Here is a 12,687-nt window from a genome sequence, read left to right as displayed (position 1 = left end):
TGTAAAGCAGATACACTTCACTTTTCATTTAAAAACAAACAAAAAAAAAAACAAAAAAACTTTTTTTATATTGCCTCTTGCCTTTTATTTCTTTCAGTTAATTTTCAATATAGCTTTTTAAAATTATATTTAATGGTATGCAATATCTTAAATTATTTATTCATCAGGATTTTAAAGATGACTTTTTTTGAAAGCTTTATACTACCTGAAGTCCTGTTAAATGTCAGTTTGAGTGTTCTCTTAAAAATTTTCTTCTCTGGTCCAATCTCAGTTTAATTTTTCAGAAACATTCTGTTATATACTGCTTTTTTCTCCCTCTCTGAATTTAGCTGAGGGTACAGTCGCCTAAATTAATGTTGTGCAGTCTATCTTTATGAAAACATAACAGCATCAAAGCTCTTTAGGGACCAGTCCTGGCAGGGCTGGTACATTGCAGGTTCCTAAGTCAGAATAATGTTTCTAGTCAAATTAATTGGTGTTCAATAAGATAAACAGTGTTGTTTGTGCTGTTAGTTTTTAAATCTATTGCCTTTATTCCTCCCTGTGTAAGAGAGGGTAGATACCATGTATTTTAGTTTTATAAACTTTCAAATTCTTATTTATTCATCAATTTTGACTTTGAGAATAAATGAAGTACAGCAGTGCACCTGTAATTCAACAGAGACAGGTTTTGGATTTTGGACTACTTGGATTTTCTGAATTGCATGACCCTGCAGTGTCTATAACCCTGCACTCCCAGCAGAGTTATAGACCAACTTCTTCAAAAATCTGAGCAGACATTATTTCTTTTATCAGAAGTTATTTTAAAATGCAGCTCTATAGCAGTCAGCTAGCCAGCTAAAGCAGTAACCCCTAAGCTTAATTTTAAGAATAATAACTGAGGAAATGCCACTGAAATATAGATCATCAGTCTTTTAGATTATATTTGATCTGATGATGTCAATAGTAGGCTACCCTCCCTCCGGAGTCAGGTTGCAAACACTATCCTCAAGGGTAATTAAAGCTAAGCAAACAATTACAGCACCCTCAATTTGTTCAGACTTGTTGCTCGCCCACTGTCTCATAGCACCTAACATCACAAAAGCACCATACTGGAACGAAGGGATTATTTATCTGAGTCTGATGCTGTGTATATGCTCAAATGCTGAAGTGGAGGTGGACTGTAATCTTAGGAACTGAGGTAAGCATCGCGACACTGCGTAACACTGGGGAAGTTTTATGGGACTACATTGTCTGTGTCGTGTGCTTTTGTTTTGCTAAATTGTTCATGGCTGTTTGCTCTTACCAAAACCTCTCTGGATTTGGCTTCTGAATATGCCAAGGCATATTTATGAGTGGCCTTTTTTCTTTTATGAATGGCCCAAAGAACATTGGTCAGAAATACAACTCTTGTGTTTTTTTTCACAGCCAGGTTAAAGTACCCTTTTTTGTGTTTTTAGGTGAGAGAAGTGCTGAATCAGACTCCCGCTTTCTTGAGCAGGGCAAGGTCTTTGCACTTTTTATGTTTCCAGGTGCAGTGCAACAGAGGGCTAGTAACTTATAAAGCTCAAGAAACAGAGCTTTGACTTGTCTCTCACTGTAACTTTTACAAGTATGGGCTCTGAGAAGTGGGAGATGTTGTAGGGCATATGATTATGAGAAAATAGAACTCCTCTAGGAAATCATACTTTCTTGTCACTTAAGTAGGAGCAACAGATAGGGCACTAGGAAGAATTAGATGAGTTAGGGAAGGAGGAGCTTTTCCTTTCTGTAGTAAGTATTAACTAGGAAATTATAAAATTATTCTTTTCTTCTCTAAACTCCTAAGTCCTCTAGGATTTTCTTTAGTAAAACTAGCCTTGGAAAAAGGATTATATCACATGCGGTTTAAATTGAGTCCAAGTATAATAAATCTGCCACTAGCTTTACAAGTTTGACCTGTCTTGGACACGTGTTTGCTGCCTGCCTTGGTAGAACAGTTACATTCAACACAGAATAGAGGCTACATGGTCAGTACTATGAAGGTATTTAATTCCACTGTTCTTTCCTATCTCATTGTTTCTTATTTCAAAACAGAAAGACTGTGGTTCTTTTAAAAGCAGGCACCTAACTGTAGAAAACAGCAGAAAGATGGCCACTGAAATTGTGACCTTTTGCATAGAATGGGAGGAAAAATTGAATGTTCAAACACTTCTTTTGAATTTTCTGAAAAACTGAAAAATTTTATTAAAAGGAAAGCTAAATTTCATTCAGTAGACACCCTTGTTTCCATTGCAAATAGTTTCAGTAGAACCCTTTCAAAAACCTAAATTACCTGTTGCTGCAGTCTTTTGTCTTTAGGAAAAAAAAAGTAAGTAACTTAAGTAACTAAATTTCTTAGAGGTGATTGTGTGATACATGGGAAAAGCAGATGAGGCATAAAATTTTCTGAACTATGATGATTTTCAAGTGAGTTGTAAATTCTGTCTAATTTGGTTAATAGTGACATCTGTGAGCAAGTGTATGGGTATGTATGATTACCTCTATGTATAGCGTTGCCGAGCTGGACTGTTGGAGTACTGAAGTGGAATAAGGAGACAGAAACCAGCTGCAGACATAAATCCTCCAAATATCAGAGTTAAGGCACAGTAGCTTTGACCGAGTAATGAGAGAACAGTCACCCAGTAGCATTTCCTGCGATAGACGTGTTAGTTTTTCGTAGATAGCACCTCGGTGCTAGCTAAAAGAAAGTCTGTACTGAGGCTTTCTAAGCATTAGATGATGAGCACTGTGGTAGCTGAATTCAGGATAAAAGGGTTGCATTTTGAGAAACATGAGGTTGCGTGAAAGGCGCAGGGGAGATGGACTCCCTAAAAAGCAAACTGAGACCAGGCCTCATCCTGAAACCTGTGGAACTTTTAAAATAATATAAATTGGTCCTTTCTTGCTCCTGTTCTTTAATAGGGAAGCTTCAGTTTGTAATGAAACATCGTGTTAATCAAAAGGGATTTTTAGGCTCTTCCCTGATACTTTTTCCATTTTCTAAATAAAAGTACTTGTCTTTAGAAAGCTGTTTATCACCATATAACACTTCTTACAGGTTCCTAAAGGGGAAAAAGCAGTTGCATTTGGACCGGTATGGTAATACACTGTTGGCACAGCTTGGTTACTCTTCCAGGATCCTGAGCGGAGAGGGACTGGACTGCTGAGTTTCCTCCTGTGGCACTCACAGACATGATGCCCAGCAGGATATGAAATTAGGAAAAAAAAAAAAAAATAGGAAGCTGGAATGCAAGTTGCCCTGTGCTCTGGATAAAGTTGTGGCATCAGTATGATTGTGGTGATACTATGGGTTTTTTTGTTAAAAATGGCAGCAGAAAAACAAGCAAATACCCTCTTTCTCTGCACCTTTGTACTGGAGAGTAGAAAAGGCAAGGGGTCGAAGGGTCCTGATTTGAGCAAATCCAGAAAAAGTATTTGCAGGATTTCAAGGCAATTCTCCATTAGTACAGATGGCAAAAGAATGGATATCTGGAGAGCTGAAAAAGACGCAGCTGTTCTTTGTCATACTTGAACAATCTCAAAGAGGAAACAACTCCAAAGCAGCATTTCCTAGAACCAGGTAAGAACAGAGGAGGAGGACAGAGCTGCTCGTAAGCCTGTGGATGCTGGGGAGAGAGACTTGAACAAGCCAGGAGATTTCTGAAAGGAAATGGGGACAGACTGCAAAGTCCAGTTGACTTCAATGCAAGCAGGACTCCTGTAGGACAAGGAGTATTGTGTTTATCAGTTGCCACTGTTTATCTAGAATAAAATCCAGCTTAGTAGACTAGATGGTACTAAGTTATAACATGCCACTCTGCTTTCCAGTTAAACAAATAGTCTTGTTTGTTTTAGAAGTCTAAAGAACTAGCTCTTTCAAGAAACAAATGACAAATATTTCCATACTACCTACAGATAATAGCGGATTGCAGTTGTACTGAAGCCAGGATGTTTCTTCTAAATATAGTGGAGGATGTTCCTTTATTTAATTGCTTAGGCTTGACAAGGAGCCAATGATAATAAACATGCTTTGATATAAATAATGCAAAAAAAATGTGGAACAGGGTAGCAAAATTGCTGTCAAAATGAAGCTGTATATGGCATGAGTGTTTCCTTGCTCAGCTGCAGAAGCACAAGGCAGAGTAGCACCTAAAGGGGAGAGAGGACAGTGGTGTGGGTCATGCATTCTGCAAACCAAATGAGTGAGATTATTGCAAATGTGTGGGATGGACAGGGCTATTCAAAATGCTATGATCAGATAATTGTAACACAATTATTTCAGAGAAAATGCAAGATAATCTGTTCCACTTCCAATTATTGGACTTTTCCTCTCCCTCCATCTGGTCTGGTGTCTTCTGTGCAAAACCTGTAGTGATTCTTGTCTTTATTTTAAGCTATTAGAAATGCAGTACAACTGCAAGGAGACTGAGATTTTCTTGATTAATGTTTTGATTTATTTATCTCTAAAATAGTGAAATTATAGCTTTCTGTTGTTAACGCCTCTCCTTTTAAGGCTAAACATTATTTGCTTTCCGTGATTTTTGATGTACTAAATGTAGAGATAACATATATCTTTTGAACATAAATATTATTATAGCAGAGGTCTTAAATATCAGCTCTTCCAGGACTGTCTTCATAGTAACTGTATGCATAGTATTTATGATCTATATTCTACATTGTTGTTTTCTGAAATGAACGTTTTTCAGTCATAAGACTTTGGAGATGGAAAGCAATCAGATAGGCAGAGGAATCTTTACAGTTCACAGAAGCTAACGTGGTACCAAGTCAGCTCCTCAATATTGTAATGAGGCAGGTCTGGTCTCGTAATGACTCGCTTGTAAGTAGAAGTACAAAAGTCTTGTACTTGTCTGAGTGAGTGCTCGTACAGACAACAGTGAACATTTGATCAGGGTCAACCAATATGCCTGTTTATTTGGCAGCATGCTAATATGAAGCTAAAAGGTTGCTAATACTCTAGTTATGCTTTTGTCTTTCTTTTTAAATTCAGACATTGCACTTGATATGTTCCTGTTTAAAATCTATGCAACGAATACTTTTGTTAGTAGCCTGGCTTCCTTTGCTGTCATGTGCTGCCCCTTTAACGTTGTGAACTTTATATTGTGAACAAGGGAGAGAAGGTGAATCATTTCATGGGCACACAAATTACCAGGAACAGAACCTCATCAGGATTTCAAAAGACATGAAGAGAATGGTCATGCAAATTTACATCCCCAGCTGCTGGCTAGATATTTTGGTTACATTTGTATTTTCTGTGAAATATTTAGACTATGCTTTTTATGTCTTAATTTTATAATCCATATGTGAAATGCATGATAGATATATACGGCTATGCATTTTTTCTTTCTGATTATAAATGAGCTGTATATAATTATCAATATTAGGTAAGTAGGTAATGCTTGATTTTGGGGACTGATCAAATGTCAAAACTGCCATACATTTCAGCAATATAGATTTCAATTTGTTTATTATACTGACCTAGTTAGGTGGAATCCTACATATATTTGGGATATAGAAATACTTCATTTCAAGGCATCTGATTGTATACAAAGAGAGGATATAGAATTCTATATAGAATTCTGTTAACATATCTTCACCACACGTTATTTCTAGATGGATAATAATGAAAATACTGACTTCCCACTCAAGCATACTGGAAATCACATTTTAATTTGTAGGGACAGAACTAGTCTCATAATCTGCCATGTTTTTTAAACACATCATGTTTGAGTACAAGAGCTTAGAAACCGTACAATATATAGACAGTTTGTGCATTGCTGCCAAGCTGCATCAAATGCCCGTGGGTTTGTTGCAATGCTTACCTATTGAAAAAACAAGCTCGGAATGGGATGCAAAATATTTGGTGTGTCTTTTTCAATAGATATATTGCTGTGCAAGGTTAGACCTGGACTAATGCTTTCCTATAACTCGTGTTTTGCTAGTTATGCAGGGCAGTTCTTGCTTAATACTGTCCACTAGCTGTAAGCGCTACTCTAGTTCTTGCTCTTTCCTTGGGGCTTTTGAAAAAAATCTTTGAGATTGTACTGGTTTTTAATAGCCAAACATGAATGAACATGTATGGTTTGTGGTGTTAAATCTGTTAACAAGCCAATGGAAGGACTGACTGCTGCATTGATATCTGAATAACATTTAAGAGATATGAATTCAATGCACTCTACAAATTTTAAAAGCTGTGTGCATAACTAGTTCTAGTGGTAATCATATTAATTCTCAAAGGAACTGCCATTCACATTCATTAATGAATTAGCTTGTGTGGTGCCCAGGGACTATAGAAGTTCTTAGTATTTTTCCTGTTGTCAGCTGAGGGCTGTGCCGTGTCTCTCATGTGCTGGTGTTCTGCTTCGAGTTATTTTTAAAAATAAGTTCCATTGCCTGAATGGTGAATATCTCTTAAGTTCATGTTAATTTGCCTTCTGGGAAACTCTGAAAGAGTGGTCTTATCTCTCTCATCTTTACTTCTTTACATTCAACAAGCTAGAATCCCTGTGGATACAGTAAGTCTCATCTATCATAGCATATTATAAGGAAGCAATGTTTGTTCTGCTGAGTGAGTCCTGCCAAAAAAAAAAAAAAAAAAAGTCTACTAAAAGAGGTTACATTTACTTTTTATTTAAAACAGGAGAATGACTTAAAATTCACATCCATGAAGATTCTTAATTAAATACTTCTAAAATAGCTTTTTACCTAAGCATTTTGATATCAGCACCTGCTGTTTTCAGAAACTCAAAATTACATTACTTGGGCTTAACTTTTTTTTTTTAAGCAGTTTCTCTTAGGCATACGCAGAAACGCAGGACATTCTCTATACCCATGTATAGCCATAACTATAAAAATAAGATTAAAAAAACCCCTCCAAATCCTGTCAGCTGATCACACTGCGAAGGAAGAATAGTATTTCTGTCGCTAAATATTGGGAAAGATCTCAGGTGCTATGGTGATGAATGCCACATAAATACGTAAACTACAAATGTAATGATTTGCAAGTGACTAATCTTGCCTGTCATTTCTGCGGAGGGAGTCCTAGGCGAGTGGATGGGTCCAGGGCATGATGCAACAGAGGCACAGATCTTACTCAAGAAACTTATTGTTTTGGGGGTTTTGTTTGTTTGTTTTTTATGGGATGCATTTCTGTAATTAGGTGGGTTTTTTAATAAACATAATTTCATTAATCTAATCATCCCATAAAGCTGCATATAAGTAAGTGTAGGAAAATATTCAGCAAGCTACTTTTTTTTTTTTTCTTTTTAGTGCAATGTTTCCTTGCAAGGCATAGGCAATGGAGTTGGAGAGCTTTATTCAATCTGAAAGCCTAGGTACTACCTCTGGCTCTAACCTGTTTTTAAAACTGTTTCTGAACCACATGCTGAAATAAATATTTCTGACAATGTTCAAAAGTTCCACTGACAAATTAATAAATTGTACTGAAAGCTTTAGAGCCCCAGAAGAGGTTATAGATGTATGCATGCAGAATTCTCTGAGAATCGTTTCATGAAACCAATTCAAACATGTCTCGCCTGGTCCTAAGGCTTGTGGAGCTTTAAAGGCAAACAGTGTAAATTGAGATGACAGTGTGAAGTCTAAAGGCAGGGTGACTGAGCGTAGTGTGGTTGCAGTCTGTAATGAATTCAGCCAACCTGTGCAAAACCAAAGGGACAACTGTTATCCACCCTTCGAGGGACACTGTTGGCTCCCACAGTGTCTGAAAAATGCTGCACTAAAATCAAGAGAGGAAAAAGCCCAGAACTCACCCCTCCCATTAGTTATTCTTGTATTGCTGCAGTTCCCTGGCTAGGTAATGGTTCTTCATAGCTCAAAATGGTCAGACAATTCAAGGATGAGAAAACTAGGATAGCCAGTCCCTAAACTGAAAATTATTCAGTGTAACTCTGAAGTATACATAGTAGTGGGTGTTGGTAACCCAAGTTAGTTCCTCTTGATTTCCCCCCCCCCCATACTGTCTGTCTCTGGCACAAGTTAAGCAAAGGCAACCACATGCAGTCTCAGAAGTAGATGCAAGATTGTCCTGTCCATAGCAGTTTGTCAGCTAGATACTTTATTCAGTCCTGGTAATGCTTCATTTACTCTTTCATTGCTCTTGTTTAAGTACGAACTGCTTCCTTGGACCTGAGGATCAAAACATTGTAGTAACAGCTTTAGGTAACAAAAAGCAGAGAGAATCGAATACAGCTTTAGAATTCCCTGTAGTTGCCTTTGGTGAAGACTTTTGAAGAGCATGCTTTCAAGTTTAAAAAGTGTAATTTGTTTTTGGAAAATTGCTCTTTAAATATGATGACATTATTTAAAAAACATATTTTAGATGAATAAATTTTGTAATGGAATTGGGTTCTTTCATGTAATGATCTAATATTGATCCAAATCAGAGGAATTAATGTGGTGGCATTACACACTTTTTGATATTTGCAGGTAATAAAGAAAAGCACTTAAGGAGAAAAACAAAGAAATAATATTTTTATAGATAGTTTTAAGAAGGGTACAAAGTGAAAAACTTTGAGATTTTACCAATCAGATTTTACTGAAACTTGACACCACTCTTGCTAGAAAAGGATGAGCAGTGAATATGAACCACAGCAGAAGTTAACTGCGTTTGCCTCTGCCAAAACTGGGGTTGTGGCAGCCTGGGCCGCTGCAGACTCGCTGCCTTGGCCACACTGGGGAAGGGCAGGGAGTTTGCTGCCAAGCCTGGTGAGCTCTCGGTGGTGGCTGCCGCCTTGCTGGTTTGTATGTAAAGCCCATCGCAGTGGCCCAGGGAGACTAGTGCTGCCGTTGTAGTGACCTGCACAAGGCTTGCTACCACCAATTCCTTCCCCAAAATATCACTTTCATCACTTAATCTATTAATTACATGCCTTTTCTGTTAGACACGGATCAAATTTGAGAAATTAGAGATGACAGCCTTTCATAACTGTGGCAAAAACTTCAGTGGCCCAGTGAGCTATAGGATGTTTGAAGCCAAATGTATGTGATTAAAGAGAAGTAGTGCTTATTACAGAGGCTTGTTTTTGAGATGAGTATGTGTTGGAGGAAGAAAAACTCTCAATAAAATGAGAATTATTTGGGGTCATTTGCTCATATGAAGACCTGTTTTCCTCCTTTTAGACAAGGGTAAAAGGGACCAGGGAGGAATAGTGCATTTTAGCGAAGTCTGTCTGCTGCTTGCATCTTCTGTACATAGGTAACTTTTGCTGTGGGAGTGAAAATAGAAGTTACCAAAAAGGTAAAATACTGTTTAAAAATTATGAAGCTGAAATGAGCAAATGAATTTACAAGAAAGATCAGTTATATTTATGCCAAAGATTTACAAGTAGTTTAAAACAATCTGTGTTTGACATGGTAAATTGTCTTTATCATTAAAATGCTAATGAAATGGTAAACATCTGTTATATTTATAATGATAAAGATGTAGCTGACAAGCTGCATTCATTGCCAATATTCCTGCTTTGTTCCGATTTGCATACAGATTTGATGGGGTGCTGGTGGGAATATATTCGACCATTAGGAGCAATGCTAGTGTAAAACTGTGCCCTGCTGTGTGCGAGTTAGGATTCTGTCCTGCAGGGCTTCTACCTGAAATTTAGGTCATTTTTCTCTGGTAATTCCTCAGAGGTTTTTAAAGGTGGGTCTAAAAATCAAACGCCAGTCAAACAGAGCCACTGCTATTTCATTGGTAATAGTAGAACAATTTTCTATCATTAATGCCTCTACTAACCAATCTGTGAGATGTGTACATTCTTCTAGTTTGTACTGTCTTTGAATATATCCAGACCTAGTGATCATACATTAGTCTGGCAGCAGAAACACTGTGGACTGAAAAGCTGCAGGCAGAATTCAAATATATTTTTCGTATGAAATATCCATACTCAGCTAAGAAGATTGTGTTGTTGCAGGAGAGGGATGCTAAACATTTTTTAATTTTTAAAACTTACTTTTATGCCAAGTGCTTTCTATACCTCAGTTAAAGGCTCTCTCAGAAGCTCAGCTTAACTCTGTTTTTTAAATGTCTGTCACAATTTGACTCTAATCTGTTATATTTTTTTCTGTAAAATGTAGTTAAAATATGTAACCATAGCTTCACTGAAGTGTGAGTATGTAAAGAGAGGACAGGGCTTTTTTTTTTTTTTTTTTTTTTTTTTTTTAACTCAATAGATGTTTAATTGCTTATGAACCTTAAAGAGAAACTCATAGAACTTAGACTGATGATGGCAGTTTATAGACTTTACATAATTGAATACAACATAGTTGCTGTGTGCATACAACTCTGAAATCTGAATTATGTAAATCTACTGTTTCAGAACCAGCTAGGAGAAATAATCATTGCTTTTGCAGTTGAAGACATTTTCTTTGGATAAATCCTCTGAAACACTACTTTCCTGTTGATATATTTTTTCATTACAGGTGAAGAAGCAACTATAGGCATGTTAGACAGCCTTTAGCTTTTTGGCATTTGTGACTCCACTTGAATACTTTGATTTACACTGAATTAAGCACAACTGTCAATGAATTTCATGGGCTTATGCAGAATACAGGGTTTAACTGCCTTAAAGATTTGAAACAAACCTTACATTTTGAAAGTACTGGGATAGGAGAAAGGAGAAAATATTCTGGAATAGTGTGTCTCAACCACATTTTTCCTTTCAAGTGGTGCAGCTCAGCTGAGATGTTGTTCAATAGTTCTCTCTCCATAATTGTTGGGGACCCATCTTGCTGCGATCATCACACTTTTCCTGTACAAGAAACAAAGAGAATAGATTATAGCCTGCTATTAATCTGCTAGACCATTATATAATGTTTACCATGCTGCAGCTGTCATCAAAATGGCTGTCTCTCTTCCCTCTACAAAATGCAAGCTCAGGGCTGGCGGTTATAAGTGTTTGGCCATCCAGGAGCCACATCTGGGTCCTGAACTCAGCCGCCCTCTCAGGTATGATAGGATGGGTTTGAAGTGCTGTCTGTGGAGGCAGGATGGTGAGACGGAAAGAAGGAAAATGTCTCCTCTGGCTTGAGTTTCATGTGCCCTTAACAGGGAGAAAGGGAGATCCTGTAATGGAAGACTCGTACTTGCAAGTAGATGCAAATTATTTGATTTCATGGGAGAAGAGAGGGAAAATTGCGTAGTTTGCTTGCTTGTTTTCCCCCTCCTGACTGGATTTAAAAAGCTTGGACAATTTCTCTGAGGAACGATATACTGTGTACTAGTATGGTTAGCTCTGCTTGAGACCAAGGGTGTTCTCACCATAGCACTGTCCTCCCCCAGCTGATGTGCTGGCCTTTGGTAGGTGGGAGGAGGAGGGAATTACGGAGGAATTGTGGCCGAGAGGACCTGGAGGAGAGGCAGAGAAAGACTCACCCTCCTTTGCAGATGCGGGGTAACTTGCATTCCCATTCCTGTGCCAGTCGGTGTTGAATTACTTATTCAATATAGAAAGGAGAAACTGAAGGGTTTTTTGCATTTTTGATTTCAATGAGGGGAATTTTGTTTGAAAAAAATTTTTTTTTATTTGATTTCAGAAAAAATTACTCCTGCAGGCATAGCTGGCACACCAGGCACCCTGTTGTGCAAATAGGACAGACAGCTCATTATAAATGAATATTTGGACATCTGTACCTTCTCATTCCTTCGGGGTCGTGTTGGGGGTGGTGCTCAGGTGCATACCAAAGTGATTTCTGCATGTACAAATCTGGAAAGCTCCTGTTTAGAGTGAAACATCTAGGCTTCTATTAAGAAAATGTTGTTTTCTATTGCATGTAAAGAAATTTGAGTTCATTTGCATGCCATCTGATTATTTAATAGTGTATAACAGCTTGCTGTCTGTTTGCTAGTGTCATTGCATTGTAAAGCAGAAAGAATTTGTTTAGATGTTCGGTGAAAAGATATTTGTGCAGCACCTGGTACTTTACTGTCAGAAAAGAAAAAACAAACATGCTGCTAGCTGCTTGAAGCAAACCTCTTGACTTCAGCTTGCATACGCTGTCTGTGCTAGCTGATCTAATAGGCAACCATGAATTGCAAAAGCATCTGACTTCTGCAGGCGCTCATCCTGGCCTTTTTGGCACAGAAAAAATTTTCAGCTTTAGAAAGGATTTACTCTACCTGCCAGTGTGATTTACATACCATATGTCCCCTCTTTGGCCGCCGAGTAACCACAGCCATGGGAGAGTGCTCTGCCTCATCTATAGTGTGTGGAAATAGGTTTCTTCTAATGATGTTAACTCCTACAGAGCCACTTTATTACCTCTGTGTAATATTTTTTCTCGGAGGTTGTGTCAGCAAGAGATAGCTGTACTGCATGTAATATGGAAGGAGAATACTATGAATTCCTGGTTTTGTTTGCTCTTGGCAGGCACTGCGACTCTCCCCACCCTTGTACGCGCACCCACCTTGATGATGCAGCCTTCGCTGGATCTCAAGCCCTTTATGTCCTTCCCCGTGGACAGCAGTTCTGCTGTTGGATTCTTCCCAAATTTTAACACAGTAAGTAAAGGTGTTTCCACATTTAGTTTCAGTGTATGCTTTCCAAGCCAGTTCAAATATCCGGTACTTGAAGCTGCCCTAAAACTGTGCAGCACTGACACAATTTCAGAGAAACCTTTTTGTCTGTGCTATGGTAGTCGCTGTTCTTGTGTGGAACA

General features: G+C 38.0%; 1 protein-coding gene across 2 annotated transcripts in view; it reads left to right on the top strand.

Moving 5' to 3' along the window:
- The window catches only part of ZNF385B (zinc finger protein 385B), a 146,981-nt gene that overhangs the window by 73,585 nt on the left and 60,709 nt on the right, over positions 1-12,687 (top strand). Inside the window, exons 2-3 of one of the 2 annotated variants that reach the window (XM_026090998.1) lie at positions 6,743-6,750; positions 12,399-12,529. In XM_026090998.1, coding sequence (XP_025946783.1) covers positions 6,743-6,750; positions 12,399-12,529 — 139 coding nt within the window. The remainder of the gene's footprint in view (positions 1-6,742; positions 6,751-12,398; positions 12,530-12,687) is intronic. The other variant, XM_026090997.1, reaches the window with a different exon arrangement.

Source organism: Apteryx rowi, unplaced genomic scaffold (assembly GCF_003343035.1).
Source record: "Apteryx rowi isolate R43461 unplaced genomic scaffold, aptRow1 scaffold_89, whole genome shotgun sequence".
Lineage (NCBI taxonomy): Eukaryota > Metazoa > Chordata > Aves > Apterygiformes > Apterygidae > Apteryx > Apteryx rowi.
The sequence above is the reverse complement of the archived record's forward strand: the minus strand, read 5'-3'. Positions and strand labels throughout refer to the sequence as shown.